Raw genomic sequence first — 22,391 nt, 5'->3', positions numbered from 1 at the left:
AAATCATAAAGCGGACCATGCGTAGGAGGTTTTGATGGTGTCCCAAGTAGCCATGCATCAAACCAAACGCAAACATCCGTTCCATTTCCAATCCTCCACCATTAAGCTTTATCAAACCCATTTGGGATCTGAGAAAAAATTATAATAATAATAATAATAATAATAATAATAATAATAATAAATCTAGTCTTTAAGGTAATTTTTACTAAATACGAAGTACGTTTTAAAATTCCATTGGACTCCAGAAGTTGAAAGTCCAAATTGAGCAAGACTGCACAAGTTGAATCAAACACAATCTGTAAAATATGTGATTACCCTATGCATTTAGTTCTCAACTGTTTTATAATTTATTCATTCATTAACAAAAACGTAAACTAAAAACAAGGTATTAAATAAATAAATTAACAAACTATAAAGTGAAACTATTTACACTTAATTTTTTTCATTTAGAAGACAATTGTATGATTACAATGAGGTATACGTGAGGAAAGCAACTTAAGTCTTGTTGATCATGTATTTTCTTCCAACAACTACGAGTAATATTTTGCTTGTCGACTGAGTATATGAACTGTCATTGCCATTTCAATTGTGAACTCTATGAGACCAAACACTTTGGAAAAGCATGGCATCGCAGTCACTTGAGGAGTACTTTATCCCGTACGCTTACTTCGCACAGTACAGTTTTTGAAAAGAACTGATAGGCTTGACGGAAATAGCAATATTATCAGGATTACACCAAAGGGGAGACTACAGTTGTGGCCTTTTATACAGGGATAAAAGAGAATTTTGAAAGGGCTAATTTTTTCTTGAACCGTGGCTGCTGCCAACCATGTTGCTCTAGGAACTCTTCGATCAACCTAGTAAATCACCGGGGAAAAAAGAAACAAAGATTAGATAACACCAAAGGAACAGGCATACTAAAAACATCAATTCATCTCCAGTTATTACATGCTACAAATAGACTTCTGGGAAGCTGCCATTTCACGGTCAGGAAATGAATCGTCCAAGCGATAACTCAACCACACATAAAGCTCCAAGACCTTCAGCAAAGAGATACGTATGTTAAAGATGTTTAAGGAGCTGTAAGTTACAGTAAATTGAAAATAGATCTGTCACAAAATAGGAGTAATTCCATTTCTTCAAAGCCAAAGTATTATATTGGAGATTTATCATGCATAATTTGCATCCTTGAGTTTCAATGACGCTAATGAGAAACCGAGAATCAAAGTTGACAAAAGATGTATGACAAAGATTAACAACATAATCCCTTAATTCTAACTTTATACTCCCTCCGTATGTTAATACTTGCTACACTTTCTTTTTGCGACCATATATTGTTACTTGCTCCATTTCCTCTTTTGAAAACTTAAAACAATATTTCACTATTTTCCTCCCCACTAGTGGTCCCCTCATATCAAATTTTAATACTAGTATTTTTCATATTCTCTCTCCTACCCACTTATACTCACTTTTGCTTTTTTACGTAGTAGATTTTTTTATTCTTCAACCAACCCCACTTCTATCACAAAACAATACTTTCTACTATTTCTCCTAAAACTCCAAGTCCAAAATGAAGCAAGTAATAAATACGGAGGGAGTATATAGACAACCGAAAATTGCAAGAATCCAACAATGACAAGAACACCACCACGGCACCACTACCACCAACACCTAGAGCTGTCAATTCGGGTAAACAAGTCGGGTTTGGGTCGGGTAAGTGTGGGTCGGGTCTACTCGGGTCGGGTCATTTCGGGTTAATGCCGTAACCTATACGAGTCGGGTTCGGGTTGGGCCATGTTTGAGTCGGGTAACGTCGGGTCATACATCTTATCGGGTTTGGGTCGGGTTTAGGTCGGGTTAATAACAGGTCGGGTTACATTCGGGTCGGGTGAATAATAGGTCAGATTTAATTCGGGTTTTCACGGGTTAGGGTTATTCTCGGGTTCGGTTCAAGTCAATAATTTGCGGGTTATAATCAGGTCGGGTCATTCTCGGGTTTGAGTCGGGTTCCGTTCAAGTCAATAATTTGCGGGTTATAATCAGGTCGGGTCATTTTTAAGTCGGGTCATTCTCGGGTTCAAGTCGGGTTCGGTTCAAGTCAATTATTTGCGGGTTACAATCAGGTCGGGTCATGTTCGGGTTCAAGTCGGGTTTGGTTCGAGTAAAAAATTGCAAGTTATAATTAGGTCGGATCATTTCCAAGTCAGGTCATGTTCGGTTCAGGTCTCAAATATTGGGTTAATCTGGGTATCGGGTTGATTTTAGGTCGGGTCATATCAGGTTCGGGTACATTTTTTGGGTCGGTTTGTTAACAGTTCATGTAATGACAATCACATTTAATCATTAATCAATTACTTCATTTATTGTAAGAGAAATAATTTCGGATAAGTTTAAATTCGAGGTAATCAGTTCTAATAATTTTAGATAAGATCTACATAATAAGTTCATATTAATTCCAATAAGATAGGTTTAGTTTAGATTTTTAGAAGATAAGTTCAAACCCTATTCTATTCTTTTAGGGATAACAATTTCAGATAAGTTCATATTCGAGATGACATGTTTAGATAAAATACAATAAGTTCATATAAATTCGGATAAAATAGGTTTAGTTTAGATAAGTTAAAATACAATAAATTTTTTTTCTAAATTTATTTTATTTGAAATTATCTAAACTTGTTTATTTTATAAGTTCATATCCGAGTTCACGTTTTTTTTAATGGCATTTTTTTTTCAACTTTTAGATGGCATTATTCAAAACATTTAAATAAGATTAATTAGGCAAATGAATAATAAAATTAGAAAAATAAAAGACGAATAAAAGCCTTTTAACAGCTCTAGTTCGGGTCACCACTTTCTCGAGTACAGACAAGTCAAGTCATGATCGGGTACAGGTAAATTATTTGGGTCAGATTATCATCGGGTCATTGTCATATACTCATGCTCGCATTCAATCATTATCACGTTCAATTCAATCATTATTCGAAATTATTATTTTTTTTAACTTTTTTTTATTTGATTTTTTTTTTTTTTTATAAAATATAAGATAAAACAAACAAGCCTAAGGTCAATTAGTATTTGTAAGCCGTAATTGACTACATTAATGCACATGCACCTACAAAGTAATAGTATTCGTAAACCATAATTGCTTAATTGAAATATAGAATGAACTTGCACCTAAAAAGTAGTAGTATTCGTAAATCGTAATTACTAAATTTAAATAAAGAATGTACATGCATCCAAAAAGTAGTGGTATTCATAAATTTTTATAGGTTTTTATGAGACATATAAATTGTATTACATTTGATGATAGAGAATTTTATTGAAAATATTTGAATAAGCTTAAATAGGAAAATAACTCATAGAATTAGGGAAAAAAAAAAAAAAGATATGACGTAATCCTAGATTACTAGTTAATTTCGGGTCAATAACAAGTCGGGTTGATTTCTAGTCGGGTTAGTGACAGATCGGGTTAAATTACGGGTCGGGTTAGTAATAGGTCGAGTTAAATTCGGGTCGGGTTAATTCGGGTCGGGTTAAATTCGGGTTTTGACGGGTTAAAATGGGTTTGGGTCAATTTCGGTTTAGGTCGGGTTTGGTTCAAGTCAATATTTTACGGGTTATATTCGGGTCGGGTCATCTCCAGGCCGGTTCATGTTCGGGTTCGGGTCTCAAATACTCGGGTTAACTCGGGTCTAGGGTTGGTTTCAGGTCGGGTCATATCAGGTTCGGGTCATCATTTTTCCGGGTTTAGACGGGTCGGTTAATAATCGGGTTTCGGGTCGGGTTAGCTTTGACAGCTCTACCAACACCATCACAACCACCAGCAACTACTTTTTCAACATGATGATGATGATAAAATAGCCAACAGGCCTCCAAAACAGCAAATCAACTATTTTCCAGTTAAAAAGGAAACACACCTCCTCAACTGTTTAAGCACCTTCCTACATTTTCAAATTCAATTAAACAATACGGAGTAACAAAGCAACAGGCTCCCGAAGCATCAAATCAACTATTTTCCTATTGAAAAGGAAACACAAGCTCTCTCAACTTTTTACGCACCTTCCTACATTTTCACATTCCGATTAGACTATAAAGTAATACGGAGTAACTAAGCCAAACAAGCGCTTGTGTCAAGCATTCCCAGGGATCTTATTTAAATCAATATTCTATAAGATAACTTCTATCTCTTCTTATTTGTAGAAAAATAAAAAACATTATTGATCCCATAATATTTGTCACCTAAACTGCCAATGCACTATTGTCATTTAGGGAACCAATACAATATTCAATAAAATAAGTGGAATATTGGGCATTTAATTAATGCAAACCTCAGATACAGTGATAGCAACAGGACTGGTCACAGACAGCATTTTCACGCTATATCGTAGGTCATCAATGTCATTCTTATTGCAATCAGAAAGTGTGATATCTGAAACCAGGCAGCAATTGGATATATAGTTGTTAAAGCAAATGCACCGAAGGTTCTTGATTCGTAGGGGAATGGCCCATTTTCCTTATAAGGGTATCATGTTACCTTGCAGTTTATTTAGTTGGGAGAGAGAGGGGGGGGGGGGGGTGAGGAGGTAATACATAAATTATAACTTCTATTAGGAGTCAGACAGTCAGACCTTATGAATAGATTCCAGTTCTTGCATAGCAGCTGGTGTTTTAGGCACCTTAAGCGTCCCAGGTGTGAAAATCTCCCGTAAATTAACAATGCCTTTCTTGGCATATGTTTGTGCAAACTGTCCACATATATATTTACAGAGTAAAATCAACTGTGAAAAAAATAAAAAATAAATAAATAAATAAAATAAAATAAAAAAATTAAAATTACACATATAGAATGTGGATAAAATTTGTTTACCTGCACAAGTCCTTGCGATGATATATCATCGTCCACATCAACTGGACTGCACATAGAGACAGAATAAATGTTAAGACTATAGTGGTTTGTGTACGGCTCAACACAACATGGTTATTGCATTGCAAACTAATAGCATAAAATCAGTTAGGTCACAGCGTCAGAGTGTGATTACATACAAAAATAAAATAAGATAAAAAATACGATAATGATAAAATATTAAAGAAATGGAAAGTAAATTGTGCAATACCAGAGGTAGTATATACACAAAAAAAAAAGTCATGCATACCATCATGTTTTGATACAATAAGGGCCAAAATTCAGCGATCATAATAAGAATACATAAAAGACAAATGAATGTAGATCTAAATAACCAATATCTGCTTTCAAAAAAATAAAAAACCAATATCTATAACCGCATGCCTTAGGTTCTGTAGCCCAAGATGCCACAACTTAAAAATCTAGGAAGGTCTGGGCAGTGCATATTTATCAGGCAGAGAGGAGACACAAGGGAGCGCTACAGGCATGTGAACCCAGCTTGAGTGTCTGAATTCACTTTTTCAAAGACGGAAGTTTTTCATTGTTTTGCAAGGACTGCCCACACAATATGCTCTCCTTGATACCAGAAATATCTATGAACAAAGAGGCCAGAAAAGGAAACAAGATTAAAAAGGGAGATTGCAGGACTAGAACAAAGAGACTGCCGACCCTTCCTACATCGTATGGATATCTAGAAGTAAACATTGTTACCTCCAAAATTAATTAAACAATTATATGACATAGTGGGTTTTCATCTGTGCATCTCTATCTTGGTGATAGGTGAGGAGACTCATGAGAGAAACTTGTGTACGAATCTCAAGCCTTGCAATACCAACAACAATCAGTTCTAACAAAATGATTACTGAAGTAGCTCATCATGAATAATATACTATGATATAAAAGTATTTTCAACTTCTCAAATCAATAAATCAATATCATATCGTACCAAATCCAACAATGCTGAGAAGAAATACAAATTCCCATCACCAATTGTTTATCTTTGTGACAGCAGGTTACAAAATGTTCAAAAATGTCCAGTAGACTTTTTGTAAAGGCGATTCTAGACAGAAAGCTGGTAAGAATTATAAGAGGCTACCCCAAAGAGTGAATGATACTACAGAAATTTATCCATAGACAATGGCAAAAATACATTGTAGAACAATATGGATTATGGATAAAGGATTATGCTTATGTCCAAACTCTCTCTATTATTTCTCTCTATACCTTTTCCCAACAATACTTTTTTCCGATCAATGGATAACGACCAAAAACATGCAGAGGCACAGAATTAACAACGTATTTCGGAGCCAAGTTGATTTGGAAAAAATTGATTAAGACTAAATATTTGTAGAATGTAAAACTACAAAAGTATGTGGAAATCTTTTATTTTCACTATTTTGATTTGTTATTATGGAAATACAAGAAAATAGGGTACTATCCTTTAAATTTATCATATTGATTTGCATAATTTTCCACAGATATTCCCATCACTTCTAAGGGGAAAAAAGTATGAAAACAGCAAAATATAAATAAGGGATTTACCCATCATATTTACTCACTTTTTCTATTTTGTTATATTATATTCAACAACCAAACATTGAAGAGCTATGAAATCCTATGTTACTTGGACATGGCTAAAATCGCGGAGTGTTTGTGTCGACACAACACGACACGGGATCCGTGTCCGACCCTACACTATGCACTTGGACACTTCCATCAAAAGTGGAGAGTAAAAAAGAGAAGCATGAAAGTAAAACATATCTTGTTTGAAGACCACCATTGATATAGAGAAGATGGAGAGAAGAAGACTGCCATTTATTAGAAGAATTTGCCGAGGAAAGAATTATAATAAAAAAAATAGGGGTGGATGTAATGAAAAATTTAAAACTTTTGTAATATATAATTTATATAAGTTCAAGTGACATATTGACGTGTCCCCGTACCCATGTCCACATTTCGGACAGTCCCCGTGTCCTAAATTTCGGAACTTCCCGGATCGGACACTTGGACATGTGTCATGTCCGACGCCTATTCTCGAGTCCATGTAACATAGATGAAATCCTCACATATATACACTTTTACCCAATTTTTGTCACTGAAGCTTATTCCGAAATCTCTACAAAATCAAGCTTTCAGTTTATATCATGTCTTAAATAAAGTTGCCAGCATATATTATAGTGAAAATTGGCTTGGTAGACATCAAACAATGTCCACTTCATTCAATTTTTTCAATTTGTCTTCTGCACCTGTTACAAACACTCAACATTCTAACAAGGGTATGGAAATCTTACACAAAAGACTCAACCAAACTCAGTTCAATTATTTCAATCCACATAATTGTAGAAGAACGTGTGAAAACATAAGAAAGAGAAGAATATGTGTGATATGGGCTACAAATAAGCACGTCGATGATAACTAACAAGTCAGCCAAAAATGTGTATATGTATCTGTACATTTAGAACATGTGTTTTACATTTAGAACACGTGAAACTATCTTCTCATAATATAGATATGTTCCATAGCCATATTCCCGCATCCAAGTCCAATTTTTGGACAATGACCACGTGTCTAACAACTGAAGTAAATCCCAAAGTGATTTGGGATCGGCTAACATGAACCTTGATAAAGAATCATCCAAAACAGAACAAGAGCATAACAATTTAATTGATTGAATAAAAGTGTTTTTTTTATTAAAAAAAATAAATAAATAAAAAATAAAAAATAAAATAAAAAGAGTGTGTTAAGTGAGAAATAGAAAAATTATACAAATAAAAGTTAAGAGAGTTTGAAAACAGTGGTAAGGTGATAAAAAGGGAGGAGAAACATGTGAGTAAAAACACAAAGTTTTGAGAAAACTTTAGCACGGGAAATAATTAAAGTACACAAAACACAGGTTGAGTAAATAATAAAAGTACATTCTCAATATATCCGCATATATAATGTGATTCTCTTTCTATTTTCAGAGAGGACAATTTGTCACAATTCTGTCTAGAGATCTATAATTTTAATTATCTTTCTTCATCTGATGAAATTCATTCTTTGACTAAAACTTGAAGATGGCAACACAGCAATTAATAAAGAAAATCAGATAAAAGAAACAAGCAAGTGCACACAGAAAGGGCCAATCAAAGAAAACCTGCCCAAAGTCTTTTAATCACTAGAAAGAGGTAATACAAAATTTTTGATACCTGATACAGAAAATATATTTCTCACGCAAACCAAGTGGCAGCTCGTCAATAATGGCAGCTACTTTCTGTGTCAACTTCGGCTTGTTAGCATTTAAAATAGCTCCGAAAATAAGGTCATCAGACTTCAGTAGTAGACACAGATATATCGGGTGCATAATAACTACTGACATCAGTTGAAAATTACACTAGAATAATAAAGTTTACCCCGACATAATAAAATTTACCTATTATTTTTGATAAAATTGCTCAATTGAAACTGTAAAAATCTCATCGCTGTATGTGAAAGTAATAATATTATCCTTATAAAGCTTATTACATGGCCTATTTACATTAATATCAGGTTACCCCCAAAGCAGGTTGAAAGTTACCCTAAACTCTTAGATGTACACTAATATTATTGTAAACCCAATGTACACTGAATTTTATTTTTTTTTTTGGTACCTAAGAGCGCCAACACATCCCCAAACTCCATTGACAAAACTCAAGGCAATGTGTCAACTAAATCCCCTGACTGTGAGTACAGCGGCACAATTTCAAACCCTCTATTTATTAGGGATTCTTGCTACTTATGTGGGTTGGGTGACATGGTAAAAAATGGTAAAATCAACAGGCGGCATTTCAAGCAAGGAAAATACAGATGACCCTTTCTGGTGGTAAGCTTCTATGTTGGAGTTTGTTCCAAAACAAAGTGAGCCGGGTTGGGGAAGGATTGGATAACTCTTTTTACATTTTTTTTTAAATATATTACATTAGTTGGAATAAAAGATTTTACAGCATTATACCAAAGAATGTGATTGCAATGAGAATGATACATTTTTTTTTACATACCAGCAATTCTTCACAATTGGACATGAAGTAATTTGATGCTAATTTAGCATTGATTGAAAAGTGTTCCTGCAAAGTAAGAAACCAAATTAACGACAACAGAGTTGACTAATGATCTACATATATTACCAAAATCAGCAACACCCTCTGATACATTTATGTTAATTGCACCCACTGATACTAAAGATGAGAGAGTGTTGCATGACAAGATTGGAGAGAGGGTGTTGCATGTGGGGTTTCTACAAGATAAATTAAGGAAAGTGTTGCATGTGGGTTTCCTGTAAGAAAAAGTAAGAGAGTGTTGCACATGAGGTTTGTGTTAGAGAAAGTAGGAAAATATCTTTTCAACCCAGCAATAGCCTATAGATTGAGTTCATGTCCGCACCAGATATAATCCGTATTTATGTCCGCACCAGAGTTGGGTAGTATCGACATAGGTGCGGTAGCCGGTAGGGCAATATGACAAGTCTGAGCATCACAACCTTGAGCTCACTGATAACCCCATCCCCCACCTTCCACAAGACAATGCTACCAGAATACATGCTAACAATTATTATAATGGACTGGAGAGAATCCCTCAGCAACTTGAGAAAAGATGTTGAAGACCTCATGATTTAAAAGGGAGCAGAACAGAAATGGTGATTGAAACCCTCTCCCTCTCTCCCTCAATACAAACAGAGATGCCCTTATAATTACAGAAAAAACTGGTTTACACGATTTCTGTCAATACAAACAGAAGTTGAGACCCTAATACAGAAAATAAATGACACAGTGATAGCTATGTGATTTGTTGTTTGATGGGGGAGGATAGCGAGATAATTTACCAATATCTGGTACAATCCATTTTGTGGATTCGCTCTTGAATACATGAGCAAAAGATCATAGCTCGGAAACAATCCCGCACGCTGAAAAGAATATACATGATCAAAAATAGAAAAAGGCAATAGACTTGTGACGTAGAAACCTATTTGCTTCATCTATATAATGTTTCATAGGAAGCTATAAAATAGAAACAATTCAATGGAGTCCAATTACAGCTGCAGTAGTTTAACTTTTTCACCTCTAGGTCTGGAGATGGAGAGTTGAGTGACGAATGTAGTAGTAGTAGATCTTCCTCGTTTAGACATGTCACTTCACCAAGTGGATACTTGGACCCATATCTACCAGCTCTTCCTACAAGAACCATGGATTATCTCATAAAACAGTGATTAATGACAATTAAAGTCACATAACATGATATTTTACATATTCATCTTATTTCAAGAAACATGAATGTATTAGGGGCTTGATTACTGTTACATTAAATAATCGAATTACCCGTGCTTGCATTAATATTGCATCAACATATACCTATCACTGCAATTCAAAGATCACAGAAAGCAGCAATCCGCTGCAGGAGAAAAAAGAAAATGCAGGATGGAAGCACAAAACTTTATCTCCATAACACAGGAAAACTGAGCAGAAAAATTGCCTACGTATGGTACACCTGAGAGAAACTTATTAGGAAACATCCTTCAAACATAAGGCCTAGGAAAAACTAAAAGCATACAATATATTTACAAGACGTCTGAAAAACACTTGATCCTGGAAGATTTATCAATGTTATCATACAATTGGGAAAAAAAAAAAAAAAAGAAAGAAATGAGGGAGGGAGGAAGAGAGAAAAAGAAAAAAATTGGTTTACATGAAATCTTATAGCAGTTACGAGTCAATGTAGCCTATTGGTGATATTCCAATGCAAAAATCCTAACTCCCCCCCCCCCCCCACCTCATGTAGGAAACCTCATTCACTGTGTTGACATTTGATGGAATTGTCATCATTTCATCGATGCATTTGCAGTTATAAGAAAATCACGTCTCTTCCATACAGTGGAGTTAATAAAAATCATAGAATACAACAGACCTGCTATTTGCTTAATCTCTGGCACAGTCAGATCACGCATCTCTTGACCATCAAACTTTTGCAGCGTTGAAAATATGATTCTGGAAATATTTAAATTGAGACCCATTCCAATAGCATCACTAGCCACAAGAACATCAAACTCACTGGTAGCATCATTAAACATAGTTGCCTGCATTACTAAGCAAAAGATGATCTTAGTGAGTCTGAGCAAACAGGCATCAGGGGCACAGAGCACAAAATATTAACCAAAATGACTTGGAGTTATCACCAGGAGCAAGGAATGGAATAAGCATCAATTCAGTAAATATACTGTGCATAGACTGATTTAAGACAAATTTTCAGCAACTTAGTATTATCTCTAATCTTTAAGATGTGTAAAGATCTTATGAAAGCCCAAAGCATGTAGAAATGGAACGGGGGAGTACATAAAGGTCAAATGCATTCTGAAGGGAAGCATATATACATTGGAAAGGAAAAAAAATTCAATGTGACAAGAATATAAGCATGTTCAAAAATATTTCATAGAAGAAGGGAGGCAAAAGAAAAGAAAAAGACAACGAAGAATAACAATAACAATAATAATAAAAAGAGTAAACGTGAAAGATCAGGATTAAAAAAATGAAATTAAAAAAATCTTCAACTGAATTGTAATCCCAAGGATCTTATTATGTTGCATGGATAATAAATGAGAAATACAGCTAATACTTTTTTAATTGTCCAACACATAAATAAAAAAAAAATAAATAAATAAATAAATAAATAAATAAAAACCCTAGAACTTAAGAAAGGGGCTTTGTTAGGGTTCAAACTTTTAAAGGAAATTCTACATGGTGGCCTCAAGGATTCAGTTTTTCTACGTGGAAGACGAACTTTTTCAAACTCTCTTAAGTGGCACCAAGGTTTTGAAAAATTAACCATAGTGCCCTTTTTAAGTTTATGGCTAACTTTTATGATTAAAATGGTTAACCTTTGATTTTTTTTTTTATTAAAAAATTATTTTATAAACAATAAAAAAAAAAAAATCACCACAACCAACCCAGCCACCACCAACTCAATCGCCGGAACCCTAACCCCACAACCCTTAACCTTCCCCTCCCCCTCGTGCCAGCCAACCCAACCCCAGCCACTCCTTTTCCCTTCCCCAATTCGACCAACTTCCCCTTCCCCCTAACTAGAACGAACCCCCTCCCCTTCCTCCACCGCGAGCCGGCAACCCCAAACCTAAAACCCCTAACCCACACCCGAAACCCCATAGCCCAAACCTCCGCGACCCTACTCTCTTCTTCACACATCATGCCCACCATCACCATCAATCACAAATCTCAACAAAATCAATGGTGGAGGGCGAAAATGTTGAAAATTGGTGGCGAATTGCTGAATGGGGATGGCGGATTGGTAGTAATTGGTGGCATTGGCTGTGATTTGGTGCGCAATTGGGAAATTGGTGATGCGGGTGGGAGGAGAGGAAGTAGCAGCGGCTACTGGTGGCTGCGGTTTGTGAGGTGTGTTGTGTAGGAGTTTTTGGTGGCTAGTGGCAGCGGTTCGTGAGGTGGTTGCTGGTGATAGCGGCTCGTTGGTGGAATGGTGGGGTTTGTGGGAATTTTTGGTGGTCTTTGTGGGCTGCGGTGGTTGGGAAAGGTGGAATGGGGGCTGTGGGGGTGGAATCGAGGCTTGTTGGTGGGTTATGTGGGAGTTTCGGCCTGGTGGTGGGGGTTGGCTACGGTGGTCGGGAAGGGGAGGGGCCGGTTCTGGTGGTGATGATGGTACGAAGTGGTAAAGTGGTGACCGGCGCAAAAGGGTGGGAGAGATCTGGGCGGCGGCGACGGCTGAGCTGTGGGGTTAGGGTGCCGGCGTAGGTGGTGGTGGCAGTGGGGTTTGGTAGGTGGTTTTTTTTTTTTAATTTACTTAATTTTTTTAATTAATTATGGTTAACCAAAAACTAAAAAAGTTAAGAGAGTTGGAAAAAAGTTCGTCTTCCACGTAGAAAAACTGAATCCTTGAGGCCACCATGTAGAATTTCCCAACTTTTAAAGTGTTCTGGAATTAACTCCGCCAATAGTTATTACACCCACGTAACATCATGACTAACTAGAGAGTATTTCAGTTATATGGCCCTCCGGGATTATTCATCTCCTTACAGTTATATGGCCCAAAAAAACTATTATTGACTAACTTGGGAGTATTTTAGTTGTGTGGCAGAAATCTGGGATTATTCATCTCCTTTCAGTTATATGACTAACTTGGGATTACTTAAGTTACTTGGTTATATTTAGGGGTATAAATGCCCGCACACTATTCATAAAAGTTCAAAAAGAAAGTAGTTAACATTAATGAGGGCAAATAAGTAAACTAACATTTTTAGGAATATAAATGGTTGTTAACATTCATAAGAGTTTGCTTGAATTTTTAAAAGTTAGGGATATAGCCCAAAACACTGATATTCAACTTCCTGCCTTGGGTGTAACATCTAGAAACTTTCCAATCCCTTAAGATCTAACTTATAGTCTAACCTTATAGGATTAGAGAATATTTTATCGCTTACTAAACGCAGAAAATATCCATTTTCTACATAGATAATCAATTTTAAACAAAAGTAGGTCCTAACAACATTACTGAACCTCCAATTCATGACTTGGTTCTTTACATGAAAGTTTCACATCATCCATTGTGTTGCATATACCAAAACACTTTATCACATCTAGATATGAGATATGTTCAGCCATCCCAATAACCAGTTCAGTGAAATCTTCAATCTTTGCCTTGAACCCAACAGAACAAAAGGGTTGCTGAAACTCAGAATATGTAGAAAGCATGAGAATAGATAATGTTATTACCTGTCTCGTACGAGTTTCCGGGGGTAGTGAACCGTACACAACAGAGCAAAGATGATTTCCCTCATTTTCAATTTTTCTCTGGGAAATAGACGAGAAATCTAATTAGATGTGACACTAACCAGCAGCATACATAAAAATACAATCTCTTTTAGAGTGGATAGATTGTATACTCATTTTTTTAAGTGGATAGAGATAATTCTCTTTATAAACTAGAATCTCTTTTAGAGTGCAGCAAAAGCCAGCAAAAAGAACGTAGCACAGTATAGAGTAATACATTTCATTTCATTTCATTTAGTTAGGACAGATCGTGTTTAAAAAATTATGCATACCCAATAATATCAATCTAGCTGAAAAGCTAAAATACAACCACCCGAACATCATGGAGATACTTAGAACAAAAAGTATACAAAATCAAGCGAGTGACAAAAAACTATTTCAGATGAAAAACATTCCCTCCAATTTCTTTAATTGCAACACTTTCTATAGTCAGCCTTTATTTTTTTAGTCGCAACACTTCCTTAAATATATTTTGCTTAGTTAAATAATTTATTTATACTGAGTCCCTTGCTAGGGTTTGTGCTCTCGTCCCTGGTAAGGGTTTGGTACCGTTTGTTCATCGTTTTTCGTTCGTTTTCCACCAATTTTTCTCGCTCTAGCCTCAATTTCTGGTTCTGTTTCAAGATAGCATGGATTCGAAGGTGTTGGAGGAGTTAGAAAACTAAAAACTGACGGAGGATGAGAATAAGATTGTCGGGGAGAATTTTGAAGGAACTGACGAAGAGAACACGAAGGCAAAAATCTCCTTGACTCTGGTAGGGAAGCTCTTGACTGTTCGCCCATACAATGTAGAGGCGATGAAACGGACCCTTGTGAATGTATGGAGGGTCAAAGACAATGTTGCGATACGTATGGTCGAAACCAACCTCTTTGTTTTTCAATTTTTCTGTGAGGATGATAAAATTAAAGTTATGGAGGGTTATCGTTGGTTCTTTGACAAGAAACTACTGCTATTAACTAAAATAATGGGGGATGAACAACCCTCGACAGTTTGCTTCTCATCATCCCCTTTCTGGGTACGAATTGGGGATGTGCCTTTCAACAAGAGAAACCTTGACTTTGCCTTTGAGATAGGTGAACATTTGGGTGGTTTCTTGGAGTTCGATGACTCTGACCCACTAGGTTGGGAAGCCTTTCTCCGTATTAAAATCATGGTGGACATCAATAAACCTTTGCGAAGGGGTTTAAAGGTAGCTAATGGTTCTTCTTCCCCAATATGGTGTGGCATGCAATACGAGAGACTTGCGGAATTTTGTTATTATTGCGGAAGGCTGAACCACACTGACGTTGAATGTCAATTTGTAGAGGAAGATGTGGTGACTAAAGGAGTGGTGTATGAGTATGGTCCATGGCTAGGGGCTTCACCAAAGAAACAAGCACGTGGTTCTCTCTTTGACAGAGAAAGGGAGAGGTCTTGGCTGTCAAAAATTAAAGATGCTAGCAAACCAAGGCTGCCAGGGTACTTTGATCCGAAGGCTGTCAGCAAGGGCCCCCCTGCTGCTGCACGAAAGCTTACCTTCTCCGCTCCCTGAGAACAATAAAGAAGAGAAGGCTGTTGGTAAGAGGATAGGAATGGACAGCTCTCTCACAACCGTCCAGCCAGAATATCAATCTAAGAAGCACGCAACCCTGCTTATTACTCCAACTGAAGTTGCACCTCTCAATGATGGCAGTAGCATGCACTCTGAACCTCGGTCTGTCCCGGCTGTTAATGTAGCCGCTCCGGATTGCAGAGAAGTGGCTCCTTGTTCTGTTTATAATGGTGAAGAAGTTGATACGGGTGCAGTGCAGCATGTTCAATACCCGTCTTCAAGAACATGGAAAAGAATTGATAGAGACATTGATGCTTCGATGATGGAGCATGCACCGATCTCTGGTAAGCGTAAGTGTGAAGCTCAAATTTTTACAACAGCAGTAGATGAGTCCTCCCTTGGGAGACGGCCTAGAGCTAGCCCTGTGTCGATTAATCAAGCTGTTATTTCGGCGGTGGTTGACATAGAGCAACCACGCCCCCCACAATGAGTACTCTTTGTTGGAACTGAGTTAGAATACTACGGCAGTGGTGTTCAATTTTAGCCCCTGATTTGCTTTTTTTGTGTGAGACTAAAGTTAATAAAACTATAGTTGAGAACAATAAATTTTATTTTGGTTTTTCTCATGCTTTGGGTGTTAGTAGTGTTGGTAGGTCGGGTGGTCTATGTATGTTTTGGAGGGATGGTACGGATTTTGAATTAATCTCTTTTTCTCATAATCACATATGTGGAGATGTCAAAATTAGTTCGGGGGAAGGATGGAGATTTGCTGGCATTTATGGTTGGCCAGAATCGGAAAATAAACACAAAACGTGGACTTTGATTAAACAGTTGTGTGAGGGGTATGAGGGCCCGATTCTTTTTGCTGGTGATTTTAATGAAATTTTGAGCTATGACGAGAAGGAAGGTGGAGCCGATAATATTCGACGTTCTATCCCCGAATTTAGAGAAGTTTTGTAGGACTGTGGTTTACGTGATCTTGGCTATGAGGGGCAATGGTTTACATGGAAGAACGGTTTGACGGTTCAAACTCATATTAGAGAAAGACTTGACAGGTTTGTGGCAAACGACTCCTGGTTTGCTGCCCACCGTAGCTCATATGTGGAGAACTTAACTCGGGTCAAATCCGACCACTCTCCTGTTTTTCTCAGGCTAGGGGAACATAGGAAAAAGAAGAAAAAAAAGAAAAAAAAAAAAAGGGATTCCGGTTTGAAACTTGCTGGTTGATGGAGAAGGAGTGTGAGGATGTTGTGCGGTGTGCTTGGAGGGATGGTAGGGGACAGATTTCAGATCAAATGAAGGAAGTAGCAGGGAACTTGAAAATTTGGAGTGGGAAAAAATTCCAGAATTAAGCAGGTGAGCGACATCGAAGGGGAATTAGAAATTGCGAGAGGGGAGGATGTTTCGGAGGAATCTATTGCGAAGTGCGTGGAGTTAGAAAGGAAGCTTGAAGAGCTGCTTGATAAACAGGAATCATACTGGTACTTACGTTCTAGAGCTTCCGAAGTTAAAGATAGGGATCGAAATACCAAGTACTTCCACCACAAAGCCTCTCAACGCAAGAAGAAGAATGAGATCAAGGGTCTTTTTTATGAGGATGGGGTTTAGAAAGAAGACGAAAGTCATTTGGAAGAAATTGTTGAAAAATTTTATAAACATCTGTTCATTGCTGGTACCCCTTCGGAAGCGGCGTGTGACCATGTTCTTGATGCGGTAGACTCTATTATTACTTCGGAGATTAATGACAAGCTGCTTCGGCCTTTTCGAAGGAGGAGATTTTTGCCGCTCTTAGTCAAATGCACCCCTGTAAGGCCCCAGGACCGGACGGTATGCATGCTATTTTCTACCAAAAATTTTGGCATATTGTTGGTGATGATGTCTCTCGTTTTGTTAGTAGTATTTTACAGGGTAATGAATCTATTAGCTCTGTTAATAATACTAATATTGCTCTTATCCCGAAGGTCAATTCCCCTTCCTCTATGGTTGATTTTAGACCTATTGCTCTATGTAATGTGATGTATAAAAGAGCCTCTAAAGCGATTGTTATGCGGTTAAAAAATATTCTTTCGGGTGTTATATCGGAAAATCAGAGTGCTTTTGTGCCGGGTAAACTTATCACAGACAATGCTTTAGTAGCTCTACTATGAAAACGAGGTGTAAGGGCAAAAAGGGTTTGGTTTCCTTGAAATTGGATATGAGCAAGGCTTATGACAGAGTTGAGTGGAATTTTCTCGAGAAACTCCTGCTGCAAATGGGTTCTGCTGAAAGTTGGGTTCGAATTGTGATGGACTGTGTTACTTCGGTCTCGTATACATTTATTGTCAATGGAGGGGATCCATTATCCCCATATCTCTTTATTCTGGTTGCCCAATGCTTTTTATGGTCTTTTCCGAAAGGCTATGGCTAATGGCTCACTTCATGGAGCTAGAGCTAGTAGGAAAGGCCCGGAAATTTCTCACTTACTTTTTGTAGATGACAATCTCTTTTTGCAAGAGCCAACCGAAAGGAATGCTCGAAAATAGTTGAAATTCTCAACATATATGAAGCAGCTCCCGGACAGAAAATTAACTATGAAAAATCGGAGGTCTCTTTTAGCAAGGGTGTTAGTACGTCGATGCAAGAGGAACTGATTGAGATCTTGGCAATGAGACAGGTCGATACGCACGGGAAATATCTTGGTATTCCCACCATTATTGGAAGATCGAAGAGGATGGTGTTCATGGCTCTCAAGGATAGAATATGAAAGAAATTAAATGGGTGGAAGGAAAAACTACTTTCTCGTGCCGAGAAGGAAATTCTCTTGAAATCTGTGATTCAAGCGATTCCCACGTATCTTATGGGTGTTTATAGACTGCCTCAAAGTGACCTTCATTCCATGATGGCAAAGTTCCTATGGGGCAGCTCCGATGAAGACCGCAAAGTTCATTAGAAGAAGTGGGATGATCTTTGTACTCCGAAATGTCGGACTTGCGGGTTTTCAACGAAGCTCTTCTCGGAAAACAGGCTTGGAGACTTACCAAGTTCCCAAACTCTCTCCTAAGCAAGGTGGTGGGGGCGAAGTACTATCCGAATTGCAGTTTTTTGGAGTCTCATTTGGGTTATGCCGAAAGTTATTCATGGCAGAGCATATGGTCCTCTAAAGCTTTACTTAAGAAGGGTCTTTTGTGGTGAATTGGCAACGGTTCAACCGTTAATATTTGGCGTGACCCTTGGATTGACAGTGGCACTAGCAGGTTTATTTCTTCCCCGAAGTCAGGTATGATCAAGATGGTTGCAGATTTGATTGATCATGAGAATAGAGAATGAAAGGAAAGGCTCTTAGCTGAGAATTTTAATGAGATTGATACTCGAAGCATATTAGCTATCCCATTGAGTTCTTACTCCTCGCCAGACGTGGTCTCCTGGGCATTCTCCATAGATGGTGCTTACTCGGTTAAAACAGCATACATGTTGGGGAAATCGTGTAATTTGGATTATTTTCATAGTACATGGGTGGACATTTGGAAGCTCGATGTTACGCCAAAGGTGCGCCACTTCCTCAGGTACTCTCCCGGTCCGAGCTTACTTGAAATATCGTCATATGTCGGATGTCGAGTCCTACCCTTGGTGCCCTAAGGGCCCGGAAACTCTTAGACATGCTTTCTTTGAATGTCCTGCTGCTAAAGACCTTTGGGTGGAATGTGAGTGTCAAGAACTTTCGGATTGACCGCAAGAATTGACATTCCTCGAATTTTTTAAAGGTTGGAGCAAGCAAAGTTCTCGTAAGCAATGCGGGGGGCATTTCTCATGTGGAATCTGTGGAGAAGACGCAAAGAGAAAATTTTCCAGGGGACCGAAACCTTTCACCCTGTTCTTGTGGATAGGGTTCGACGACTTGCAAGTGAATTTATTTCAGCCTCGGAGAAGATTTACGGTGTGGTTAGAGCAAAGCAGAAGAGCAGCCCCAAGACCTGGCAAGCTCCTCCGGAGGGAGTCATAAAGCTTAATTGTGATGCGTCGCTTCGTGATGATGGGTGGATTGGGCTAGGTGTGGTAGCACGAAACAGCCATGGTGAGGTGTTATTTGCGGCTTGTAGACGCTCCAGATCATATTGGACTCCAATTATTATAGTTGAATGCAAGGCGGTGGTGATGGCTACGAGACTAGCAAAGCGCTATGGGTTCAAGGATATTGTGATTGAGTCCGATTGCCAGGCTTTGGTAGGAAGGCTATGTAAAGGCTCTATATTTCTCACTGATCTCGATAGTATACTTAGGATGTGCTTAACATTTGTAACTCTTTTAACCCTATCTCTTGGTGTCATGTGAAACGGGAGGGCAATAGTGTAGCTCATCATTTAGCCCGTATTGGCCTGTTGGTTGTGAACAAGTATGGGAGAACCATAGTCCTTGTGAGGTCTCCCCGTATGTATTGATGGATAAATTACTAATATAAGGCACGCCATCCGTTTTCCTAAAAAAAAACACTTCCTTAAATGGAAATACTCAACACTATTTTATTATATCCCTTTCCTCAAATGGTCCCCACTCCTACCCTACTCACACTTTTATAATATTTCTCTTCTCTCACATCCCTTACTTTTACATAAACTATTCACCCACTATCACTTTCTTTTCTTTTTTTAATTCCCAACAAACCCCACTTACACAATATCATTACAAATTCAACTCAATCGCACACAACTCTATGCTAGTCAAATTAAAATGTCTCTAGGCTAAGACTTGAGGGGCATATAAATAGGCACAAAGGCATCATTTGCATATCATAAAGGGAATGCAAGCAGTCTTTTTCAAATATTTTCTCAAATTATTCTTCCTTCATCCTTTCCCCCACATCTCATAGACAAAGTGTGGGTGAGGAAAAATGGACACCAAGTGCGCATCAAAGAGTGTACATACAAATAGCTAGTGAGACACACTTGTGTGCAAAACTTCCTACATCCAAGAAGTGTAACCTTGGTACCTAGACACAAGAGGTGTACTTGAATAAGGATGGTGCAAAGCTAGCACTGCCAGCATTATATATCACCTCATATTATGTCATCGATATAGGAAGCCCTATTGCAACAAGTGCCAAGTGGCATACAGTATGTGGCGTGGTTTGCAAACAAACAAAGTAATTAACACATGACAAAGCACCTAAATTCCTCTCTCTTCCTATCTTTACCTAGCCCCACACTTTACTCTCCCGCTCTCCTCTTTGCATTACCAAGCCCCCACACATTTTTCTCTTCCTCTCCAACCCCAACCCCCTCTCTCCTCTTCCCAATTACCTATGATAATGACTGTATGGCAATCCCAATAGGTAGGAGAAAGAGAGAAAAAGTTGTGAAGTAATCTTCTAAAAAAAATTATTCGCTCTCAGCCTCCAACTTTCTTAGCAACCTAACTTGCACCTTTCTAACCTTTAAGGATGGAGTAGCAAACCATTATACACAACAAAGAACTCTACTTACTATTCAAACAGCTAAATCTCAACAAATAATTACGTATATTGTCCATGAAAGCTACACAATGTTGTAAAAATCACGACCTAAATCGTATGACCATACAATCCGATCTAATATAACCAAACAACTCGGGTCGGTCTAAAATCAGATACATGTAGGATCACCCATAGGATCCCTCAAAATCATTGGAAGCAACCATAGGATCATTAGAATCGTATCTTGATCCAACATCCTTGTAATTGTCTATATATTGTGCATGATAATACAATTTTGAAAATATTTAATCATAAAAATGCACATCAAAGAGATGTCATTTGACTCATAGGAAAATTAATTTCTCTCATCTTCCAACCCTTCATCAACAATACCACTAATAACAAAATCAAATTGCAATATCAAATCACCACTTACAAACAAAAAATAAACAAACAATTAACAATTAAAAAAAAAATCAAATTTTAGTGTCCTTTAATAACAAAATGAGTAAACAATCAACATTTTTAGTAGAGGTGTCAAAACCACACCCGACCCGATCTGAATAACCGACCCGAATAATATAAGATTCAGATTTCGACTCGCATGGACACAATAAGTTAGCATGACTTAACTTTAAAAATTGACCCGACCCGGTCCAACCTCATCGAACCCGATCCGAATACCTGAATCGGCACCTCTAATTTTTAGTGCAACTCATAAAGTCTACAAATTTGTAGGGTCGTACAATCCGATCCCAATAGCCCTTTTCTAGTTCAAAGTAGAATCTCAATCCTAATAACATTAAAGCTTCCACACCCCAAAAATAGAAATAATCAATAGAAATAAGGGTAAAAAGAAGCAAGCAGCTTACTTTATAATTATATATTTGACGACGTGAAAAGGTAACTATGCAATCCCCCTTTTTTATATTCGTAAATGATCCAAGAGGCACCTTTGATGGTTCCAGAGGTGATAACCTATCATAATATTTTATCTGCATAACAAACAGGGATAAAAAAAAAAAAAAAAAAAAAAAAAAAAAAAAAAAAAACAATGAAAGAAACAACATATATTAGCTGATAAAGAAGCAAGATTGGCTCTTGGCACAAACTTTAAAGAAGAGATCAAGGAGAGTAAATGACAAATCACAATAATAAAGCAGCCAATACCCTTACACATCCCTCTTACCTGTGTTCAAATTATTTGAAAAAATTTGTCCGTTTACCTTCTCTAATTAATTCCTCTAAGTGTGTGCCATGAGGCAATATAGCTTGTCATAGTCTTTTGAGGCAATATATTTATATCAACTTCTTTTAGTCTTTTGAGAATCTTGTCATTCTATATTATGATCTAATTCATATTAGTTAATTTTAAATTCATTATTTTTTAGTTGACAATACCAAATTCATGAGACTCGAAGGCTTAAATAAGATGTGGTAGCGTTAAATTAGAGGGCCAAGGCTATATTCTTTCTAACAAAAAACCAGTTATCATACTTTACAATAGTTAATTCTATTACTTAGACAAGTTGATACATTCTTTGAACTTATAATCTGAGTCATCACGCATGAACAACGTTATTTGTAATATGATAGTGTAATTCTCTTCTACATAAATTTGATCCAGATACTAGTGATAGCACAATTACACCGGTAGAGCATTTGAATAATGCTATATAGCCATAAGGTGTGGCATTTGATAATCGTTCTAGGGTAGAAAAACC

The 22,391-nt window shown here is 37.4% G+C and overlaps 1 protein-coding gene across 4 annotated transcripts; it reads right to left on the bottom strand.

The window, feature by feature from the left end:
- Positions 1–209: 209 nt before the first annotated feature.
- LOC110684837 (DExH-box ATP-dependent RNA helicase DExH16, mitochondrial-like) lies at positions 210–22,177 on the bottom strand. 4 transcript variants are annotated; one of them, XM_021861264.1, is made up of 11 exons: positions 21,540–21,889; positions 13,654–13,731; positions 10,820–10,988; positions 9,977–10,089; positions 9,741–9,821; positions 8,920–8,985; positions 8,092–8,156; positions 4,868–4,913; positions 4,629–4,778; positions 949–1,040; positions 210–857 (listed from the first exon to the last, which is right to left on the bottom strand). In XM_021861264.1, exons 1-11 carry the CDS (start codon positions 21,735–21,737, stop codon positions 764–766), a joined length of 1,152 nt encoding a protein of 383 aa, XP_021716956.1. In that variant the 5' UTR covers positions 21,738–21,889; the 3' UTR covers positions 210–763. The 4 variants fall into 4 exon arrangements, with proteins under 4 accessions (XP_021716956.1, XP_021716959.1, XP_021716957.1 ...); XM_021861265.1 differs by having other exon boundaries at positions 213–857; positions 4,629–4,745; positions 21,540–21,883; XM_021861266.1 differs by lacking the exon at positions 210–857 and adding an exon at positions 4,329–4,429 and having other exon boundaries at positions 956–1,040; positions 21,540–22,177.
- Between the last annotated feature and the right edge of the window lie 214 nt (positions 22,178–22,391).

The sequence above is a fragment of the Chenopodium quinoa genome, unplaced genomic scaffold, assembly GCF_001683475.1.
Source record: "Chenopodium quinoa cultivar QQ74 unplaced genomic scaffold, ASM168347v1, whole genome shotgun sequence".
Taxonomy (NCBI): Eukaryota; Viridiplantae; Streptophyta; class Magnoliopsida; order Caryophyllales; family Amaranthaceae; genus Chenopodium; species Chenopodium quinoa.
Note: the sequence above shows the minus strand (reverse complement) of the source record. Positions and strands in the feature narration are given on the sequence as shown.

What these genes read in the sequence shown, in the direction of transcription:
- LOC110684837 (XM_021861264.1), bottom strand. Translation starts at nt 21,737, where the DNA reads ATGTTGTTTCTTTCATTGTTTTTTTTTTTTTTTTTTTTTTTTTTTTTT. An exon ending in GTCAAATATATAATTATAAA is followed by an intron (nt 13,732 to 21,539) that starts GTAAGCTGCTTG and finishes TCTATTTCCCAG; the next exon opens with AGAAAAATTGAAAATGAGGG. An exon ending in AACTGGAATCTATTCATAAG is followed by an intron (nt 1,041 to 4,628) that starts GTCTGACTGTCT and finishes TCTTTGCTGAAG; the next exon opens with GTCTTGGAGCTTTATGTGTG.